General features: G+C 41.9%; 1 protein-coding gene across 1 annotated transcript in view; it reads left to right on the plus strand.

The window, feature by feature from the left end:
- The window catches only part of usp34 (ubiquitin specific peptidase 34), a 91,583-nt gene that overhangs the window by 54,180 nt on the left and 16,314 nt on the right, over nucleotides 1-21,089 (plus strand). Inside the window, exons 38-60 of the mRNA XM_078290899.1 lie at nucleotides 768-872; nucleotides 1,133-1,188; nucleotides 2,067-2,371; nucleotides 2,967-3,130; nucleotides 3,518-3,583; nucleotides 4,328-4,474; nucleotides 4,918-4,974; nucleotides 5,546-5,623; nucleotides 6,170-6,264; nucleotides 6,787-6,959; nucleotides 12,436-12,586; nucleotides 13,700-13,778; nucleotides 13,874-13,927; nucleotides 14,049-14,144; nucleotides 15,074-15,138; nucleotides 15,665-15,740; nucleotides 16,285-16,332; nucleotides 16,720-16,785; nucleotides 16,969-17,049; nucleotides 17,970-18,055; nucleotides 19,485-19,653; nucleotides 20,035-20,109; nucleotides 20,598-20,749. Coding sequence (XP_078147025.1) covers nucleotides 768-872; nucleotides 1,133-1,188; nucleotides 2,067-2,371; nucleotides 2,967-3,130; nucleotides 3,518-3,583; nucleotides 4,328-4,474; nucleotides 4,918-4,974; nucleotides 5,546-5,623; nucleotides 6,170-6,264; nucleotides 6,787-6,959; nucleotides 12,436-12,586; nucleotides 13,700-13,778; nucleotides 13,874-13,927; nucleotides 14,049-14,144; nucleotides 15,074-15,138; nucleotides 15,665-15,740; nucleotides 16,285-16,332; nucleotides 16,720-16,785; nucleotides 16,969-17,049; nucleotides 17,970-18,055; nucleotides 19,485-19,653; nucleotides 20,035-20,109; nucleotides 20,598-20,749 — 2,444 coding nt within the window. The remainder of the gene's footprint in view (nucleotides 1-767; nucleotides 873-1,132; nucleotides 1,189-2,066; nucleotides 2,372-2,966; nucleotides 3,131-3,517; nucleotides 3,584-4,327; nucleotides 4,475-4,917; nucleotides 4,975-5,545; nucleotides 5,624-6,169; nucleotides 6,265-6,786; nucleotides 6,960-12,435; nucleotides 12,587-13,699; nucleotides 13,779-13,873; nucleotides 13,928-14,048; nucleotides 14,145-15,073; nucleotides 15,139-15,664; nucleotides 15,741-16,284; nucleotides 16,333-16,719; nucleotides 16,786-16,968; nucleotides 17,050-17,969; nucleotides 18,056-19,484; nucleotides 19,654-20,034; nucleotides 20,110-20,597; nucleotides 20,750-21,089) is intronic.

Raw genomic sequence — 21,089 nt, forward strand, 5'->3', positions numbered from 1 at the left:
TTTGGCTCAGAGCTCGTCTGTATGTGAGACTGCAAGAAAGTCTCTTTTCGTCTGCAGGCCACAGTGGATGTTCAGTTCTAAAATCCACCGGCCGCTTTGGCTATTTTCCCATCCAACCAGATATTTAGAATAGAATAGGATTCCAAATGATAGTTGTTTACCTGCTAGAGTAGAAAAACTCCACAAACAAAATGTACCAGCATTCATAGCATCAACACAAGCATAATTAACTCACAATAAAGTATCATGCAAGTGTAGACAGTGTATTTCTCTTTCAGTATCTACCTTTTCAGTTTTTGTCCTACGCAACTGTCACTCAAAGACTTTTAGGTGTGCAAAATTTATTATTTCTTCATTTACTGGCTCGTTGCACAAAATAACCACAATATATCAGCGGGGGTTCACAAGTGTTGCTGATCAGTGCGAGTCGCTCCACTATTTGGCTGCTGAGATTTCAAGCTTTCTAAACAAGCAGTCCGGTCTGTACGGTCTGTTTTGGTGGAAATTCTCTGTCTGTGATCACATTTGATTTTAAAAAAACTTTTCATTTCCATTTTCAGCTGCTATGAATGACTATAGAAACACTATAGAAAACGCTACAGCCGATGTTGTTGTAGTTCCTATGGCCGCCGTTAGATGTTACTGAAGAGTCTTTATAACTGATTGTTCCTTCAAGTTCAGAATGTTTGTATTTGACTATGAACAAGGGAATTTGCTCTTAACGTGTGTGTGTGTGTTATTGTGTGTGTGTGTGTGTGCCTCTACAGGTGGAGGACTATGAGGAGGAGCCCATGTTGAGGACGGGCTGTAAAGAATACTTCTGGCTGCTCTGTAAACTCATTGATAACATCCATGTTAAAGATGCCAGCCAGGTAGGAACCAACTGACCAGCATACTGTGGATTCAGTCTGTAGTTAAACTGTTGATAGATTCAGTCTGTAGTTAAACTGTTGATAGATTCAGTCTGTAATTGATCTGTTGATAGTATTGGTGTGTATTGAAGCTGTTGATAGTATTGGTGTGTTATTGATCTGTTGATAGTATTGGTGTGTATTGAAGCTGTTGATAGTCTGGGTGTATTTAAACTTATCAGAGCGTGTCTCCCTCTCTGTGGCTGCCTGGCTCGGTGCAGACGACCCTGCTGGACCTGGACGCTCTGGCCCGACACCTGGCCGACTGCATCAGGAGGTCAGTCACACACTTTATACATCAGCTTTTTGTATGCAATGAATTATAAGATAAGAATGTGTTAAGTAGATTCTAATTTTTTCTGATTAGCATCTCATCATACCCAGTTCACAGCATGACATGAACCTCCCAGTGTGTAGCTGCAGCAGCCTGGTGGTCGCTCAGCTCTGTAGGAAATTACTTGTTGATGTCGTTGCTCGCAGTGTGGAAGCACAGCTATAAAACAACCATCAGATGTAACAAAACTAGAGAGACATGTCCAGTGGTCCATCCTTTGTGGGGAAAAATCTTGGGGATTATGGAAGAGATCCTTGGTTTTTCTATTCCCAAGAAACAGACTTTGCCTTTTAGCTGACAAATATTTAAAATGTTTAAAATATTGTGTTTGGGCATTATAACAACACTAAGGTTTGTCCGTAAATATTGGAAAAGTGCTAAAGCACCACTTTATCCAAAATGGATAGGTTTATTGATTAAAACAACTTCATATGAAATTATGTTAACTAGAAGGTTAGAGAATTATGATAAAGAAACAAGAGAGACATGGAGAAACTTCCTCTATTTTCTTAAAAGCTCATAAAGGGCTGTTTTTTTTAAATTGTTTTTGTCTTTATTGTCATGTATTGTGTATGTATACTACTGTGCAAAAGTCTTAGGCACCCTGGATTTTTTTATATAAATTTTGTCTGTTTATTTGTCTTCTGCATTAGTGTGTCAGTACACTGCTCTTTATAGTAAGTTTTTTGATATTTACAAACTTTTCATTTCATTATTTTTGAAAGCATCTTCACTTTACAGGATTTTTTTTACATGTGCCTAAGACTTTTGCTCAGTACTGAATGGCATTATGGTAATATCTGGTTTCCTGTGTCCTGCAGCCGGGAGATCCTGGACCAGCAGGACGGGACGATCGAGGACGACGGGCTGACCGGCCTGCTGCGCCTCGCCACCAGCGTCCTGAAACACAAGCCTCCCTTCAAGTTCTCCCGCGAGGGCCAGGAGTTCCTGCGGGACGTCCACAACCTGCTGTTCCTGCTGCCCAGCCTGGCCGACCGCGCGCAGCCCAAGTGCAAGTCGCACGCCGCCCGCGCCGCCGCCTACGACCTGCTGGTGGAGACGGTGAAGGGCTCGGTGGAGAACTACCGGCTGCTGCACAACTGGGTCATGTCCCAGCACATGCAGGGTGAGCTCCACCTCTGCTGGGGAGAAAAAATCTGTCTTCGCCCCAAGGGGAAAATCTCTTGAATGCAGAGAGAACAGGAGGGCACAAAAACAGTTCATTGATCTATTCCATGTTTTTGTTTGTTTTTACATAGTTTTACATACATAAATAACATACATACATACATTTCCTGAATTTCCTCTATAGGGGATCAATAAAGTGCTATCATATCTTATTGTATCATATCTTATCGGTTTTATATAGTATAGTTTTTTATATACATGCTATATATTTGTACGCTGTCTTTGAGTATCTTGAAAAGTGCTATATAAATAAAATGTATTATTAACTTCTTAAGCAGAATACAGCAGTCAAATGCTCACTGATATTATAATTTTGTTCACTATTTTACAGTTAGAACTATTTTTAGTACAGAAAAAGACATTACCTGTCAAAATATCTGGTTGAATTGACATTTACCAGCCGTAGCCAAAAATTTGCCATGGTCTAAAAAAATATGAGGTGAAACTTGCACCAATTACTCCAGCAAAGCCATGACTTGTTAAAATTAAGTGGATATTTGAGATGTAATGCTTCTTCCTGCTGTTTCCTCCAGCCTCTCACGCTCCGTACAAGTGGGACTACTGGCCGCACGACGACGTCCGAGCAGAGTGTCGCTTCGTGGGCCTGACCAACCTGGGAGCCACCTGCTACCTGGCCTCCACCATCCAACAGCTCTACATGATCCCTGAGGCCCGGCAGGCCGTCTTCACAGCCAAGGTCAGTGCCTGCCGGCCAGGCAGGAAGCTCAGGGCCGCTCACACCGAGCACGTGAGAGCTTGATTCAAACTCTGGAGGGTTTATCCCTTTAGTTGGGTTTGCCCGGGCAGGCGAGAGTAATGCCATTTGAACATTTCTTAGGAGTGTGAATGTAATCCAAACCAACTACAGGACATGACCCCAAAACGTAAGGATACGTATATGGGTATAAGGAAACATCTGATAGCCAGCAGCTCTTCATGCTTAGAAAGCCTAGCATAACAAAATGAACTGTGAGCAAACCACTTTTGTTTACAATACCTAGTTCATTAGTTCAAAATTATTGAGTAACTACTGAAAGTGTTATTACAGAGCTTAAATTCTCATCCTGTATGTCTGTATTTGCAGTATGCAGAGGAAATCAAACACAAGACGACCCTGCTGGAGCTGCAGAAGATGTTCACCTATCTCATGGTGAGTTACAGTTAGACCAGCAGTATCTCTGTCCTCTGGATTTCCATTTAATCCTCTCTCACTTATTAGCAGAATTGTCTTAGATTAAATTAATCAATTAAGAAATGCCATCATCCCAACTGGCATCAGAGTTTTTCATCATCTTGTAGATTTACAAGTTTGAGTTTTTAACCATTTGTGGGTTTGTCCATCATTCTTATGTCATCTGAATTTGGCTTCTGTATGAATACTCGCCCTGGATTATGGCACAAGGGATTGGTACATCACATTCTGTGTTTTGGTAAACGGTCAGTGATTTAAATTATTCAGAATAGTACAAACTGATGGTGTAGCTGTGAAAAACTTGGGACCTTAGGCCCAAAAATGTAAGTCTAGATGGAATGGGATCTTACACTCACAGATGGAAGCAAAACCCTTCTGAAATGAGACGTTAAACGCAAAGTTACAATTTTATTCTACAACTGACCAACAAAATTATGTATGCTCAAGTGGAAAAGTGCAAAATGAGTTGCCCCATCATCAGTGCAAAAAAAATGTAACTTTGTATTTTGACATCTTTATTTAGTTAAATTGTTTACATTTTAGTTGTGCTGTTCTTAACTCTGTTCTCAGTTATGTACACTCTGCAGATACTCACTACACTGTAAATTTTAATCAACCACGCAACTCTTTTCCCAAATTGATTATCCTCCCTCCACCCCTCCCTCCGTGCGTGTGCGTGTGTGTGTGTGTGTGTGTGTGCAGGAGAGTGAGAGGAAGGCGTACAACCCGCGGCCCTTCTGTAAAACCTACACCATGGACAAGCAGCCTCTGAACACCGGGGAGCAGAAGGACATGACTGAGTTCTTCACTGACCTCATCACCAAGATAGAGGAGATGTCCCAGGACCTGGTAAACACACACACACACACACACACACACACACACACACACACACACACACACCTCACCCCAACACAAGTCAAGTTCAAGGAATGCTTCACAAAAGAACACAGTCTGTACGATAGAGACTTCCATACAGTGCAAGTTTAATTTATTTGCCAAGCCATGTTACAAAATGTTAATCCTGGAAACATCACTGAAGGTGCGCATTGTGTTTTCCAGGCCTGGGAAAGTTATGGGAGATCATATACAGTATATCCAAAAAGTTGTGGAAATGTCATGAAAATTGTTACCTTTGGACGAATAATAGTCCAATAACAAATTTCCTGATTACAGAAGTCCTGAGTGATAGTTGCAGCTAGCCAACAAAACATTTTGGAGTTGAATAAAAATGTGAAGCAGCTCTGTTGAAACATGTCTAACATTTCAACTCGTTCCCTTTTTCCCCTCAGAAAAACACAGTGAAGACTCTGTTTGGAGGCGTCATCACCAACAACGTGGTTTCTCTGGTAAGAATCTGGGCTCAATTCAACAATACACAAACAATAAACAAACAGAGCGTATTGCCATTACGCTGTCACATTTAAAAAAATAAAGCCAGGTTACATAAGCACGATTTGTTGGGACTGACAACGGAAAAGACAAGTAATGTTGCGTTACCTACTAGTGGAAAGATGGAAAGTTTTTGAAGTTAGAAGTTTTTGACGGATGAAAACAAAAGCAGGTGAGGTTTCACATACAAACAAGTCTGCTGCTGATCCACATTCAAAACACAAGTCTATAAAATATAACAAAGCATATCTAACTCTCAGGTTCACTGTTAATGTGGTGGGAGAGGAGGAAAGACTTGATGAAAAAAGTTTAAGAACCACTGACCTGCAGAAACATTTTAAGTGCGCATTAATACTATGTTGTTACATCCTTGAATGCACATTATGTATGAAGGATGTTTTCATGAAGTACTTAATAGTTCAGGTCAATACAGTTTAATACCAGTGTTACAGAATAGCTGGTAGTGAATTAACCTCAACACTGGACTGTTTCTGTACCATGTGACTGACTGTAACTCTTCTTCTGCAGGACTGTGACCACGTCAGTCAGACAGCTGAGGAGTTTTACACCGTCAGATGCCAAGTGGCCGACATGAAGAACATCTATGTGAGTTTGACCTTCGACCCCCGAGCCTCCACCTAACACTTTTTAAACACAGAGAGAAAAGAACATAGAAAAAGCTGTGTCCACATTTTAGATTAGGTTAGATACATATATTGGTTTGCCAATAAATACGGCAGATGCTGGCTTTTTATTAAAGAATTGAATCTGGACCAGTCAGTGTGGTTCACCTCTGATATGATGGATATGATGCAGTTTGTTTATTACATATTTATTGTATATTTGATCAATGCTACACTGGTTGGGAACCCATGGGAAGCCCTTAAGCTGAATTGATTCCAATAAGACGTTTAGATCACACAAGTATGCCTTAATGTATTATTATTATTATTATTGTTAATAGTATTAGTATTAATATTAGTATTATTATTATTACTACTACTACTATCTTGGGTTTCAGTGGAGAGTTTTAGTGTCCCATGATGATCTAAATGCTGATTCAGAGGCTTTTCCACCCTGATGAGAAGACAATTCTGAGGGAAACAAAAACCAAAAGGTCCTGAAGCCTTTCATTTCTCTGTGTGTGTTCAGGAGTCTCTGGATGAAGTGACCATCAAAGACACTCTGGAGGGAGACAACATGTACACCTGCTCCCAGTGCGGCAAGAAGGTCCGCGCAGAGAAAAGGTAAGGAGGCATCCTGGATTATGGAAATCAAAAAGCGTAAAAGCAAGGATTCTGTCAGGTCTGTTATCCATGTTCACCGCTGGTCAAACTGTTCAATCAGTCTAATTTCTGTTTTAAAAACTATTTTGGCTGCTAGGAAATTAAATCGGGCAGTGAAATATCAACTCTCTTGCTACTGTGGCTGTTTTACCAAAAAGTTAGTGATAATAGAACAATGATAAACTTTTTTTTTTTCCCAAACAAATTTCTTTCCAGACTATAAAACAAATTAAATATAAAAAGCCATATATGATAATGTGTTAAGACATTAAAAACCAGGGTTAGTGAAGAATAAAACAAGTAAATACATTGAGTATAAAATAAGGAAACAAGATTCTCTACAAGCCTGTATGTAGAAATGTTTAACTGTGATTGAGACAATGGAACTATATGAAAATGGATGTAAATAGGTGATAAATCCTTGTGTTTTCATGCATCATACCGACTCACTCCCCTCCCCTCCCTCCCTCCCTCCTCCTGCAGAGCGTGTTTCAAGAAGCTTCCGCGGATCCTGAGCTTCAACACGATGCGCTACACCTTCAACATGGTGACCATGATGAAGGAGAAGGTCAACACACACTTCTCCTTCCCCCTGCGCCTCGACATGACGCCCTACACCGAGGACTTCCTCATGGGCAAGGGGGAGCGCAAGGAGGGTGGGTCAAAAACACACTGCACACACACTGACAAGTCACCGACAAGTCACCAAGAAACACACTGCACACACACTGACAAGTCACCGACAAGTCACCGACAAGTCACCAAGAAACACACTGCACACACACCGACAAGTCACCAAGAAACACACTGTACACACCAACAAGTCATCAATAAACACACTGCACACTCCACACTTTACTTTGCAGAGTTCTTGGAGGATTTGCTTGGCTTTCAGGATGAATGGGGAAAGGAATCCTAATGGATCATAGATAGAGCTAACCGTAGAGAGGATACCTCTTCTGGTAGGGGCTCTGTTCTTGATAGTGACTTTGAAGGTGAAAGAGTCACTTTCAGTATTCCATTGGATCCCAAGTGCCCTTTCAATGGGCAATTTTTCCCTGTCCAAGTCCAGTTCTTTGAGTAATTTGGTTCTGTGATGTTCGGGGATACTCGCCAGTACTTCACGGCTGTTACTGACCCATTTGGTTAATGAGAAGCCTCCCTGAGTGCATGCATCTCTGAGGTCCCTGATAAGCTTAATAGCTTGTTCCACCGTGACTACTGACTTGAGGCAATCGTCAACGTAGAAATTGCATTTGATTGTCTCAGTTACCTCTTTCTCATACTTGTAGCTGTTGTCTTCTGCTGTTTGTCTTAGAGCAAAATTAGCGATGCTAGGAGAAGACACAGCGCCAAAGAGGTGGACCTTCATTCTATATGCCTCCAAGGGTTTGTTAGTGTCTCCACCAGGCCACCACAGAAACCTGAGGAAGTCCCTGTGATTGTCATGGACTTGCACTTGGTAGAACATTGCTTCGATGTCTGCCATGAAAGCAATTTGTTCTTGGCGGAATCTGAGCAGAACTCCGATGAGAGTGTTCGTCAGGTCAGGACCTTGGAGGACTTCCCTGTTGAGAGATGTGCCTTTGCATGATGAAGCACAGTCGAACACGACTCTAAGTTTGCCCTTTTGTTGATGGTAAACACCGTGGTGAGGTATGTACCATACCTGTCCGTCTTTCCGATGAAGCTGTTCTGGTGGCACTTTCTCTGCATAACCTTTTTTGAGCACATCATCCATAAAGTTTTTATATTCCACAGCGTATCCTGCATCTCTTTTAAATTTCTTAAGAAGATTTAGAGTACGTTGTTCTGCCATTTCATAGTTGTCAGGCATAACTCTGTCTTTATTGCGAAAAGGCAAGGGTAGGTGGTAGTGTCCATCTTTGAGAACTACTGAGGTTGCTATCTCTATGAACTTTTTGTCCTCATCTGACATTTCATTCTTCTCTTCATACTCCCTTTCAGAGAAGTCCTGATTATATTGCATGATGAGGAGATCCTTCAGATTAGCAATTGATATCCGATTTGCCATCGCCACCACGGGTCCAGATTCCACAGCAGTACAAGAATAGAGTGGACCATTTACCACCCATCCAAACAATGTCTTGACTGCATATGGTCCATTTTCTTGACTGTTAATTATGTCCCAGGGTTCCACTGCCTAAGGAACATCAATTCCTATCAGAAGTTCAATGTCGGCATCAGTTTCATTCAGCTGTATCCCGCTTAGATAAGGCCATCTTTCCAGATCCTTTTGGGTAGGTATGTTTTCTTTTGAGACAGGTATCTTACTTTGTGTATACACCTTTGGTAGGTCAAGGTAGGTGCTGCCCTCTAAGTTGCCTATCTCCAATCCTGTGAGTTCATAACTCTTTACAGGTCTTTCCTGACCCATTGTTCGTAGGAGAACTGTTGTTCTCCGTGCTTTAGGATTCAGCTGCTTCATTAGATTCTCCGTGCAAAATGACGCTGAGCTGCCGGGATCAAGGAATGCATAGGTCGAGAAGAACTTATTTCCTTTATCAACCTTGACTCGGACTGGCACTATAGCTAGTGCACAATCCTTACCGGCGCCAGTTGCTTCACCTGCCGAAACAAGTGCACTGCTGACTGAAGCTTCTTTCGTTTCAGTGGGGCTAGGCGTTCGTTGAAGTTCTTGGTTAGTGGTTTCCATACTCTCTATGTGAAGTATGGTTGGGTGACTCCTTTGACACTTTTGACATGTCAGCCTTTTTTTGCAGTTCTTGCTCAGATGACCCTTTATTAAACATCCAAAACCATGACCATTCATTTTCAGAAAATCAACCTTTTTCTTGTGTGGATGGGTTTTAAACTGTGGGCAGTCAGTTAGCACATGCTTGCCTTTACAGAAACTGCATGAAGAAGCAGGGCCGCTACCTTGTGGCTGTTTGAATATGCAATGCTGTGCTGTATTTGAAAGTGCAGTGCTGCCTTCAACGTCATTTGCTAATGCCACTATAGTGGCGAAGCTGCTGCCTTTGCTCTTAGGTGTTCTAAGATTCACTGTTTGGTTCTTTGTGACCATCCTTTTGATGGAGAGGTGGTGGTCTTGTATATCCCCAAACAATGGGTCCAGGAGTATTTTGGCTTGCTTTTCCATGAATTCCACGAGGTGCTGGAATCTAGCTCTCCTGTTAGTTCTTTGTAAAACGTCATAGGCTGTCGTTCGCCATCTTTCCCGCAGCTTGTAAGGAAGTTTGGATGCAATTGACCTTAAATTGGAGGGAATATCAAGTTCATCCATATACTGTAAATCCTGCATAACATTACAGCATCCTCTTAAGTACATTGCATAAGCATGAAGCGCTTTTCCATCGTCAGCTTTAATGGCTGTCCAGTTCAATGCCTTTTCCAAATAAGCGCTGGATACTTTGATTTCGTCCCCAAAGTGCTCCTTTAATAGCCGTTTGGCTTCTGTGTACCCTCTGCGTGCATCCATATGCAGACAGCTGCGGACAAGGTCTCTGGGCTGGCCGGAGGTGTACTGCTCCAGAAAGTAGAGCCTGTCCTGACTGCTACTGGTTTTATCCTCAATTAGGTATTCAAATGCCTGCATAAAAGATTGATATGTCAGCGAATCCCCATCAAACACTGTAATTTCCCTAGCCGGTAGTAAGGCTAGTTTTTGCTGCATGACGATAAGGTCAGCAATGTCTGGCTGTCTTTGTATAACAGTGCTGAGGTTATCATGAGCATCATGTCTGTGGGCTGAATTATCCATACTGTGCATTCTGGAAGGTTTAGACTGTTTTGTTGGTTGCTGAGGGCTGCGTTGGTCCAGAACAGTTTTCTGAAAGTCCATGTTCCGAACAGTTTTCTGAAGAGGTGTTTTGGGCACTGCACCCATTTGCATAAACTCCACAATCAAGACCTCAGGATCCAAAAAGTCTATGTTCCTCTGTTTGCTGGCTTCCAAATAAGCATTCATTCCATCTTCTTGAGTTTGATCATCCATTTCAAGGCTTTGGTGAGTTTGATCATCCATTTCAAGGCTTTGGAGAACTTTTATTTTAGCAGCTGATGCTGCAATTTCTGTGTCCAGCTCCATTCGTTCTAATTTTGTTTTTAGTTTCGCTAGTTGCAGTGCATGTTTGTCCTTTAATGCAGCAGCTCGGGCTAGCAGGGCAGCATTTTCAGCAGCTGCTTTTTTACATGCTGAGGAGACTGAGGAGGAGGCCTTTGATCCTTTTGATTTTCGTGACACATTAGAAATGCTGTCCTGGGGGTCAATCCTTGTCTGTGCGATTTGTTCTCTTTTCCATAGTTCAACCTCTTTCACAAAGTATTTGAAATTAATCATTCTTGGCTCATACCAGTCCACATGATCCTCCTCTCTCTCCTCCTCTGATAAGAGCATTTGCACAGACTGATGAACTTTATTGAAACCATCGACTGTTTGATCAAATGTTTCCAAACCTTCATTGACATAAGCAACATTTCCACCATCCACCAGCAAAGCCTTTATTTCATTCATTTTTCTTGTACTTGATCCTAGTTTTCCCCTGCGGGTTGCTTTGAGTGATTTTAACAATACTTCTGCCTCAGCAGAGGTCTCAGCGTTGTCCGTCATGTTTATAATCTTTATTATGACCGTTTGGTTTTAGGCTGTGCGTTGCAGACGTCTTTGTGCTGCGCTCCTTTAATGTGTTTCATACAGCACAGTCAACAATATCCTTAAACACGGTCAACTTCCTTTGCTGCACAAACAAGTTCATTTACACTCCTTCCATAGCCTACTCAGATCGCCGTTTGCAAGTTCATGTTCATCAAACATTCCGACATTCCATTAATAGCGTAGTATGCGGATTCATTTTACTCACGACCGGCCCAATCTGTCCGCTCCGGCGTGTCCCTCTTTTCCAATGCAAACGGTGTGTGTTTCTTCTTCGTCCTGGCGGAGTTTTTCGACTTGTGTAGTGGCTTCAACAATTCCAACATACAATAAGCCTCTGCTTGAGCGGGGTTGACGACACGCAATCAAAACGATAACCGCGGATCCAAAGTCAAAAAAGGTATTTTATTAACAAAAGATTTTAACGAAAATATTCTTCAACTGACTTTAAAAATAACAAAACTTAATCACTAATTCAGCGGTATACTTTCTATAATTGCGGTCGAAAAACTGTTCCGCTCCCCCATCTCACCAGGTGTCCTTCCCCAGGTGTCATTAAATCCCTTAATTAAATAAACAACATACATGCAGTAACAGGGCTGACCCAAGGGGGAGCACCGGCATAAGCATACAGAAATCATTCAACATTCATATTTAACCATACCATATCACCATAGCATGGTTGTATACCGTTTTATATAAATCATTTTACTTTCATTAACTCCGTGTAACATGTAACTCCCTTTTTCCCAAGTTTTAACCATAGCTCATAGCTCATTATGGCTCCAACATACACCGACAAGTCACCAACAAGTCACCAAGAAACACACTGCACACACTCCGACAAGTCACCAAGAAACACACTGCACACACACCGACAAGTCACCAAGAAACATACTACACACACACCGACAAGTCACCAAGAAACACACTTACACACACCAACAAGTCACCGACAAGTCACCAAGAAACACACTGCACACACACCAACAAGTCACCAAGAAACACACTGTACACACACAGACAAGTCACCAACAAGTCACCAAGAAACACACTGTACACACACCGACAAGTCACCAAGAAACACACTGCACGCACCGACAAGTCACCAAGAAACACACTGTACACACACCGACAAGTCACCAAGAAACACACTGCACGCACCGACAAGTCACCAAGAAACACACTGTACACACACCGACAAGTCACCAAGAAACACACTGCACGCACCGACAAGTCACCAAGAAACACACTGTACACACACCGACAAGTCACCAAGAAACACACTGCACGCACCGACAAGTCACCAAGAAACACACTGTACACACACCGACAAGTCACCAAGAAACACACTGCACGCACCGACAAGTCACCAAGAAACACACTGTACACACACCGACAAGTCACCAAGAAACACACTGCACGCACCGACAAGTCACCAAGAAACACACTGTACACACCTGGAAGCGTCCTGAGCGGTCGGCTGTGTGTTGCAGGTTTCCGGGAGGAAGGCGAGGCCAAAGTGACGGAGAGCTACGAGTACGACCTCATCGGCGTCACGGTGCACACCGGCACGGCGGACGGCGGCCATTACTACAGCTTCATCAGAGACATTGTCAACCCACACGCCTACAAGAACAACAAGTGGTGAGAGGAGGGAGGGGGGCGAGTTAAATTAGACACATTAGGTATTCACACATCACACATCATCAGGACCACAGCAGGATGTGATGCTGGAGAGACTTGCAGTGATTCTCAAGTTTCTCAAGGTTCCTTCAGAGGTTCCAGGAAGTCTCTAAACCCGTCTCCACACAGGCAGATGTCAGATCAGTGTTTTTGACCCGAACTCATTGTTTAAAGCTGCACTAGGCAACTTTGTAGGCGGCAGCGAGGAATAATTTCCATTACGCAGAAATCATGTAATGAAATGTCAGAAAACGGCCGACTCCTCTGACCTGGATTTGCTTGTGAAGAGGTTCAGCCGTCGTTGGTGAGTCCAGATTGCTTGCTGCTTTTTTTTTGGATTTGGCTCTTGAGTTTCGAATCATCACTTCTTGTGTGGAGAAGATTTCCCACCTGTGACCATACGCAACACCAGAATTTAATTTGGGCAAACAGGGAGAATCTACAGAGTCTCAATTAGAGGCAATGGGAAGCTCTTCTCTGTTGCTGTTCCACTTTGTGATTCTGTCTGTAGTTTTGAATAAAAATCTTGCCTAGTGCAGCTTTAAGTCTGTATTACTCTGTAAAAATAAGTGTTACGAAGTGTTTTACAAACAAATAAACAACTAAAAGCCAGTAAGAGAGTAAAAACACATGAATCAAAACCATGTTATTTAAGACAGTGATTCTCAACCTTTTTCATACCAAGGACCCTAATTTAGTCCACATTAGAGCCACGGACCCCATTTGATGAGATTTTATCTCTCGGACCCAAATCTGAGAATATTTTTATTGTCAGATATGATTTTGTCCAGAATCCCATGACTGTCTGTATTGTAGGTAGAGAGATAACAGAGAAACTACGATCAAAACAGTCATTCTTCTACATTCTGTAACTGTTTTAACTTCTTGTAAATGAAATAATGGTGAAGTTTAACAATTCATCAGTTTCAACCCTCAAGGACCCCTGGTGGTCCCCAGACCTCACATTGAGAACCACTGATTTAAGACAGACAACAGGCAACTTAAACAAAAAAAAGACTGTCTGAATACACGTTTGTCAGAATACAACCTACAGGAAGTGTGTTGTCTCTTCAGGTATCTGTTCAACGATGCGGAGGTGAAGCCCTTCGACTCGGCCCAGCTGGCCTCCGAGTGCTTCGGTGGAGAAATGACGGTAAGAGGAGGGAAAAAGGAGAGAAACCAGCTGCTCCTCAGCCTCAGTACAGCTGTCAGTCCGGATCTCACTGTGTTTCTGTTTCCGTCCCGCAGACTAAAACCTACGACTCCGTCACCGACAAGTTCATGGATTTCTCCTTTGAGAAGGTGAGGAGGGTTTCCAGCCTCTTCTTATCTTATTGTTGTTTGTAGTGACTTAAAAAAAAAAAAACACTATACACTGTCACAAATGTAATGATGAAATATTGATGGAGGTATTCTCTTGCAGACCCACAGTGCCTACATGCTCTTCTATAAGAGAGTGGAGCTTGAGGAGGAGAACGGGAAAGACTTCAGTTTCGACGTCTCTCCTGATCTGCTGGAGGTACGCTGGATCTACTTTTGTACTTTTAAATTATTGGTTTTATATTTTTTATTTTGATTTATTTAACCAGGAAGTCCCATTGAGATTAAAAACCTCTTTTTCAAGGGAGACCTTTTCAAGATCGGCAGCAGCACAGATAAAAACAAATAGTTTCAGACAGACTACAATAAAAATAAATACAGGGGCAGAACAGACTACAATAAAAGCATAGGAGACAAAATATAGCATAAACTGACAAAACGTTTAAAAAGAAAGGTCCAATACACAGTCCAGTAAAAACAGTGACATTACAATGAATTAGCCTCCAATTCTTTCATTTTGGATTTAAAAGCATTTAGCTTTTAGATTTACTGGTTCAGTTTTAAGTCGTTCAGGAACAGATTCCAGGCAGAATGTCCAATTTCTGTACGTACATTTTGGAACAGAAAGCATAAAAATGTCTTGAGAGCGCAAAGAGTACTGACCAGCCAAGAAGTGTTTCTAAGTTTCTGGTAAAGGCAAAGGAAACCCGACTCCTAGATTAATGAGCTGCCTGCCAACAGCATATATAGCATAGAAGACTTAAAAGTAAAATCACAACTCCAACACAGACACCCTGAGGAAGACGCCTGTGCCCCAAAATGCTGCCAATACATTTATATTTAAAGCGTTAATCTGTGAAATCTGTGTATTTTTAATTTAGTCTCCCTCCTTGCTGTTAAGCGCTCATCGCTGTGGTGTTTCTGCACTGCACTTCCCAGACATCACCTGTCAATCAAACAGTGCGGCCAGTGTTTTTTCGTCATGGGACAGGCTCTCTAGTCCACTGTGCCACCCTGCCACCCCATAATAATAAAGGCTTTTTCTATGTTGGAGTTCAAAGTATACCTTCAAGTAACTTCCTGCTGATCGTGTTTTTAATGCCTCTGACTTGTCTGTGTCTCTTTCAGTGGATTTGGCACGACAACATGCAGTTTCTCCAGGACAAGAACATATTTGAGCACACCTACTTTGGGTAGGTGTCGACTCTCACCTTCTTATTTTGGATCGTTGAAATCAGTGTGTGTCAAGGTGAAATCAGTGTGTGTGTCAAGGTGAAATCAGTGTGTGTCAAGACGAAATCAGTGTCTGTGTCAAGGTGAAAACAGTGTGTGCCTTTCGTTCCATCCATCAATCAAAGAATAGAATTTTGTATTAAACTTTCAGATGTGATTTTTTTTTTCTAAATCTCTATCTAAGAAGTGTAAGTTTGGCTAGGCGACACCCATGGAGTTCAAAACACTTGTTTGCTTAACATTAAAAGTTAAATTATTGAAAGGGGTGAGAGTGGCGGGAATGCATTTGCTTTGGGAGCGAGGGGGGGAGGATCATGTTGTTGCCTAATTGTTGACAGAGATTGGGCGGGTGATCGACATGGGTGGCTATGGTAGAGGAAACACTGTAGTTGTAGGAATGCAAATTGTGATGTGCAGTAATACAGGTTGAACTGTGCAGCCGTAGTGTGAGTTGTGTAATGTGTGTGTGTGTGTGTGTGTTTTCAGGTTCATGTGGCAGCTGTGCAGCAGCATCCCCAGCACCTTACCAGACCCCAAAGCCATCTCCCTCATGACCGCCAAGGTGAGAAACACCAGCTGAGCTGCTGCAGCGCTTTGACTCGAAGTGACACTGAAGAGAGAGAGAGAGGGAGAGAGAGGGAGAGGGAGACAGACCTCCAGTCTTCACATCTTATTGATGATGTCAGAAATTTCAAATCTTAGTCTTCTGGGTTAGGAGAGTTGTTCATGTTCAGAAATATTGATTGGACTCGGGTTCAACTGATATGGGTTTTTAACCCTTTAACCCCATCCTGGACCATAGCAATAACATAAATGAATTGAGTGATATTTTTACTGTTTCCCAAAAGAAGAAGGATATCAAGGCTCTTTGATTTGTAGGTGAAACAACCATTTATTGAACCTTCATCAGGTTTGTGACACAACATGAACGTCATTCGCCTCAGTAAATGTCTGTCATCTGCAGATTGAAGTGCAATGGTATCCTCCTTCTGAGATTCAGCTCTTAACCATGAAGATCAGTGCTTCAGCATTAAACCCAGGGAAAGTCTCTCTGAGCATTTTTTCTCTGTTACTAATATTAATGTTTCTTTGCTGTTTGTTTGCAGCTCAGCACATCGTTCGTCCTCGAGACTTTCATTCACTCCAAGGAGAAGGTAAGTCACACTCTCTCTATCACACTCTCTATCACACTCTCCATGGCCAACCAGCAGATTGTGCTTGAAACAGATCCACATGGTCTGTCCAGGGAATTATCAGTCACAGCTGAATCACTAACGATCCCTACCAGCTTCTCTTTATGACAACCAGACATGTAGAAGCTGATGTTTAACATCATGACAGCTGAACAAAATAGGCTAAAAATATGAGGAGATAAACGATAATCTACAAATGTGCAATTTGGATGGGAACCTACAAGCATGTGATAAGTGTGTATCCAAGCATTTGTTAGTGTTTTTTCCCCCACGTCGCCCCACCTGTTTCAGTGTATCTACTGTTGTGCTTTATCAGTGTTTAACTGATGCTGTCTGCTGTCTCCTCAGCCCACCATGCTGCAGTGGATCGAACTCCTGACCAAACAGTTCAACAACAGCCAGGCCGCCTGCGAGGTCAGATCACCGTTTTTTACAAATATTCACTAGGATATCTTCCTTTTTTCATCATCTTGATTTATGTATATTTGTTTTATTTCACCTGCACAATCTGTAATTTTTATCTTTAAATAAGAAATAGATTAGAATCTCTTGTTTTAATTCTTTCGCTCACTGATAATCTGTGTTTCTCTGTTTCAGTGGTTTTTGGATCGCATGGCGGACGACAACTGGTGGCCGATGCAGATCCTCATCAAGTGCCCCAATCAGATCGTCAGACAGGCAAGTTACTCCTCAAAGACGGGTTTACACACACAGATGCACGCATACACACATACACAACATTTATTCCTTTATCCCTAAATCCTCAAAAGATTGCCTAACCCTGAGCCTTTTCTTAACAGCCTTAACATAAACCCAACTCTAAACCTGAAGTGAGGATTAGCCAAAATGTCCTCCTTTACCTGAACAGTCCTCACTCAAAGTCCTCAGAGTTTAGATGACAACATTATTATTTTGCACAACCTAAAAATACTGCAATCCATACTTTTCCCCATACTTTTCATTCATTATTATTCCCCAAATTTTCATGTTTATATTCTGTTTTTCCTTGCTGTATCCTATTTCTATTTGCTGCTTAAATTACCTTATTGTTCCCCACCAGCATTATTAGAAGTTAAAGACGAGATGAAATGAAAAATGCCTTTTTAACCCTTTTAGATCACATCCCCGGTCATACTGTGCACCTATTTAACAATATATGCCAAAAAAAATACCAAAAATCAATTTCATTGTATTCTTATATCAAAATTCAATCATGTTTTCTTCCTGTAAAACAAAATATGCCGTGTGCTTACGTAAGCATGCCCGTAACTAATTTCAACCAATAATATCATGACATCCACCCATCAATCAATCTTCAACTTTTAGCGCACAGAGCTAAGAGGCTAAGATTCATTAGTTAGCTAGCTAGCAACAGCACACCCACTTTTCAACGTTCAAATCAAATTCCTCCCAACGTTATGTCCCACCTGTCTTTCCTGTTTCACTTGGAAATACGTCACGATACGGAAGTTAGATACTCTCGAAATGCCGTTTCATCTCGACTTTAAAGTTGAAGTTTCATCTTATCTTATGTCCCAAACACACACACACACACACACACACACACCCAGTTGAGTGAGCTGTCTGCTGTGTTGCAGATGTTCCAGCGGTTGTGTATTCATGTGATCCAGAGGCTGCGGCCGGTTCACGCTCATCTCTACCTGCAGCCCGGCATGGAGGACGGGTTCGTACCATCTGTTCACTTCTATTCTCAACACTGAAAAAGGGCAAAGTTCCACACAACTGGACATTTACATTTTCTCCATAGATATCATGACAGTGTGCAGTTTAGTCTGTGATTTATTTTTACACCAGACCTTCAAGACATTGTCAGTGAAATGTTTTTCGGTTTGTAATTCTATTAACTGGCAAAGCTGCATGTTAGCATTGTTATTAGTATTCCTCATTCAAACCAATGTGTACAGCTAGGTGTGGGCTAGCTCATTTGCTTCCAGCTGGCAGTACACATTGGTTTCAGTGAGAAATGCTAACAATACTAACAAGCTTTTTGGCAAGTTAGAATTGAAATTTAAAACCTTTCCCCAACATGTTTAAGGACTAAAAAACCTGTTTTAACTTAAAATTATGACTAGCCAAATAGAAAAAACAAATAGAATACAGGATTTTTGCTGTTTTTAGAAATTTCTTGTCTTCTTAGATATCGTGCATATTTTGTTTTTTCCATGTGATTACCAAAGGACCCTTTGTTTTGTTTAATCCAAAAAGCACTCCAATCCCACAGCCTCCAATCTGTCTTCCAGTACGAACAAGCTAATTTGAATTGAGTTAAACAAGAAATTTAGGTACTTTTTACTGTAGTGTGAAGCCACTGGAGGTGTGCAGCACAGACGGACAGTGTTGTGTCTGTAGTATCAGCTGGCTGACAGGATCCAGACTGAGCCGGGTGTCACTCAGTGTCTCAACACTCCGGACACTGAGAGAGATTTAAGGCTCGACATCACTGAAACACAGCAGAGACTGGATGAGTCACAGCTTTACATTAACTGGAGTGTTCTTCTTAACTAAGAGTTCAATCACATCTATAGTTTGTTTTCTTTGGTGCAAACCGTGGTGGAAAAGTGTAGTGTCTTAACATTTTTGTATTTGGTTTGTTTAGATTCACACTGTCCAATTACAAGCAAAACAGGGCTTGTAAACAAAAGTCATGCTCATGTAGCTTGTTTATTGGACAGCGTTTTGGTGACCTGTCATCCTGCAGGTTAGAGATTTTGGTCAAAACAAATCTGATTCCAGTTCCTGTAATTTAAGCCAACGTGATGGACTTGTCTGTCTCTTCTTCTGTGGTGTTCATACCAGTTCAGAACACATGAAGAAATAGCTGAATATGAGCATCAGTCCAGATTTCATTTTGTTCTGCTAGGGTTTCTAATCATTAGTAACAGCCTGACTATTAAATGTCAAGATCTGTCTCCTTATACCCATAAAACAAAAGGAGGAAACGCTCCAGAGTTCAAGTAAACCTCTCAGAACATGCTGGGTGTGAACGCAGCCTAAAATCAACTTCCCCAAGAAACTCAGGAGTCGGTAAACGGTCCGTTCCCACTGTGTTTACACTCTTCCCGTCTGTCTCTGCTCTCCCTGTGTGTGTCCAGCTCTGACGACATGGACGGGCCGGTGGAGGACATCGGCAGCCGGTCCTGTGTGACTCGCTTCGTCAAGACGCTGCTGTCCATCATGGAGCACGGCGTCAAGCCCCACAGCAAACACCTGACCGAGTACTTCGCCTTCCTCTACGAGTTCGCCAAGATGGGAGAGGAGGAGGTTGGTCTCAGCCCCATACTGACACAATATTTAATGGCTCTAGTCTTGTTTAAATGCCTCTGAGGGGGGGGGGAAGTAAAGAAATAGACAACATACAATGGAAATTGTATGTTTAGCCTGTGCTAAAAAAGTTGTTCTTTCTCGTCAGAAGTTGAGTGTAATGTAATGGTTGGTTGGAGATGGCAGTCAACTAGATCAACATGGTATTTTGTGTGTGTGCTTAATAACAATTTTTGGTTTTAAATTGAAACAATGATTTAATTAATTCCATATGTAAAGGGAATTAAAAACAACCCTTTGGCATCAATGATAGCTATTAAAACTTGTGTAACTTGTGTAAAATTATTTTTTACCTTTACCTTTACCTTTTTGTGTCCACAGAGTCAGTTCTTGCTGTCGCTACAAGCGATCTCCATTATGGTTCATTTCTACATGGGGACCAAAGGCCCAGAGAATGTAAGTTTACCCACTCATCGTGTTTTGGTTGTCTGTTTGCTTTTAGTCTCATAGACAAAGTTCCCACTGGTTGTGAAACTTATGGAATATCATGGGATTTTTTTTTATGTGTATTTCAGTCTGGAAGATGTAAGAGAATTCGATCAATTCTGTTTAAGTCTTGGAATATTTGGGAAATTTACAAATCAGTCGCCTGACATGAATCTAACAGAATGTTCTTAAGAGCTTGTTAAATGTGGATTTGTTCTATTAGATGATGGTTTAGCAGCTGTTAAACATACAGTTACATACATGTTAAACACACAATGTACACTTTTCTGTAGCAAGGCATAATACAGTTTACCAGGGTGAAGGTCAAATCAGAACCTTTACAACATTTAGTGACAGATTTAGTAATAAACCTTATCTGTAGGTAACATGAAATATAAAAGGAAACTCACATCTGTTGTTGTGGAGGAGACAGTAGCTCATGAGTCTTCCTCCCGCAGCCGCAGGTGGAGGTTCTGTCGGAGGAGGAGGGAGAGGAGGAGGATGAAGAGGAGGACATCTTGTCTCTGGCGGAGGAGAAGTATCGTCCTGCGGCTCTGGAGAAGATGATCGCCCTCATCGCCCTGCTGGTGGAGCAGTCTCGCTCTGAGAGGTACGGACACATCACAGCCATATGGAGGAGGAGAGAAGCAAGGCAGGAAGCTCTCTGTCTGTCTGTCTGGAAAAGTGGGATTTGTAGTCAAAAGAAGTGGTTAGTGTGAGAAAAATAAGACTTCTTTTTTCTTCTGGCCTCGTTTTGAGCATTTCCATGTCACGTTTTTGTGGAGGCTCTTAAGTAACTTGTTTGCCTTCATCCACCAAACACAACAGCCATAATTTTAAGTGGTTAGCTGCTGCTACCATTCACAGCAGGTTTTACGTTTCCGGTTTGTTTGGAATCAACAGAAGAAGAAGAACTGGGTAGTTAGCATGAGCAGTGATAGCCACCATGG

Source organism: Centroberyx gerrardi, chromosome 3, assembly GCF_048128805.1.
Source record: "Centroberyx gerrardi isolate f3 chromosome 3, fCenGer3.hap1.cur.20231027, whole genome shotgun sequence".
Classification (NCBI taxonomy): Eukaryota; Metazoa; Chordata; class Actinopteri; order Beryciformes; family Berycidae; genus Centroberyx; species Centroberyx gerrardi.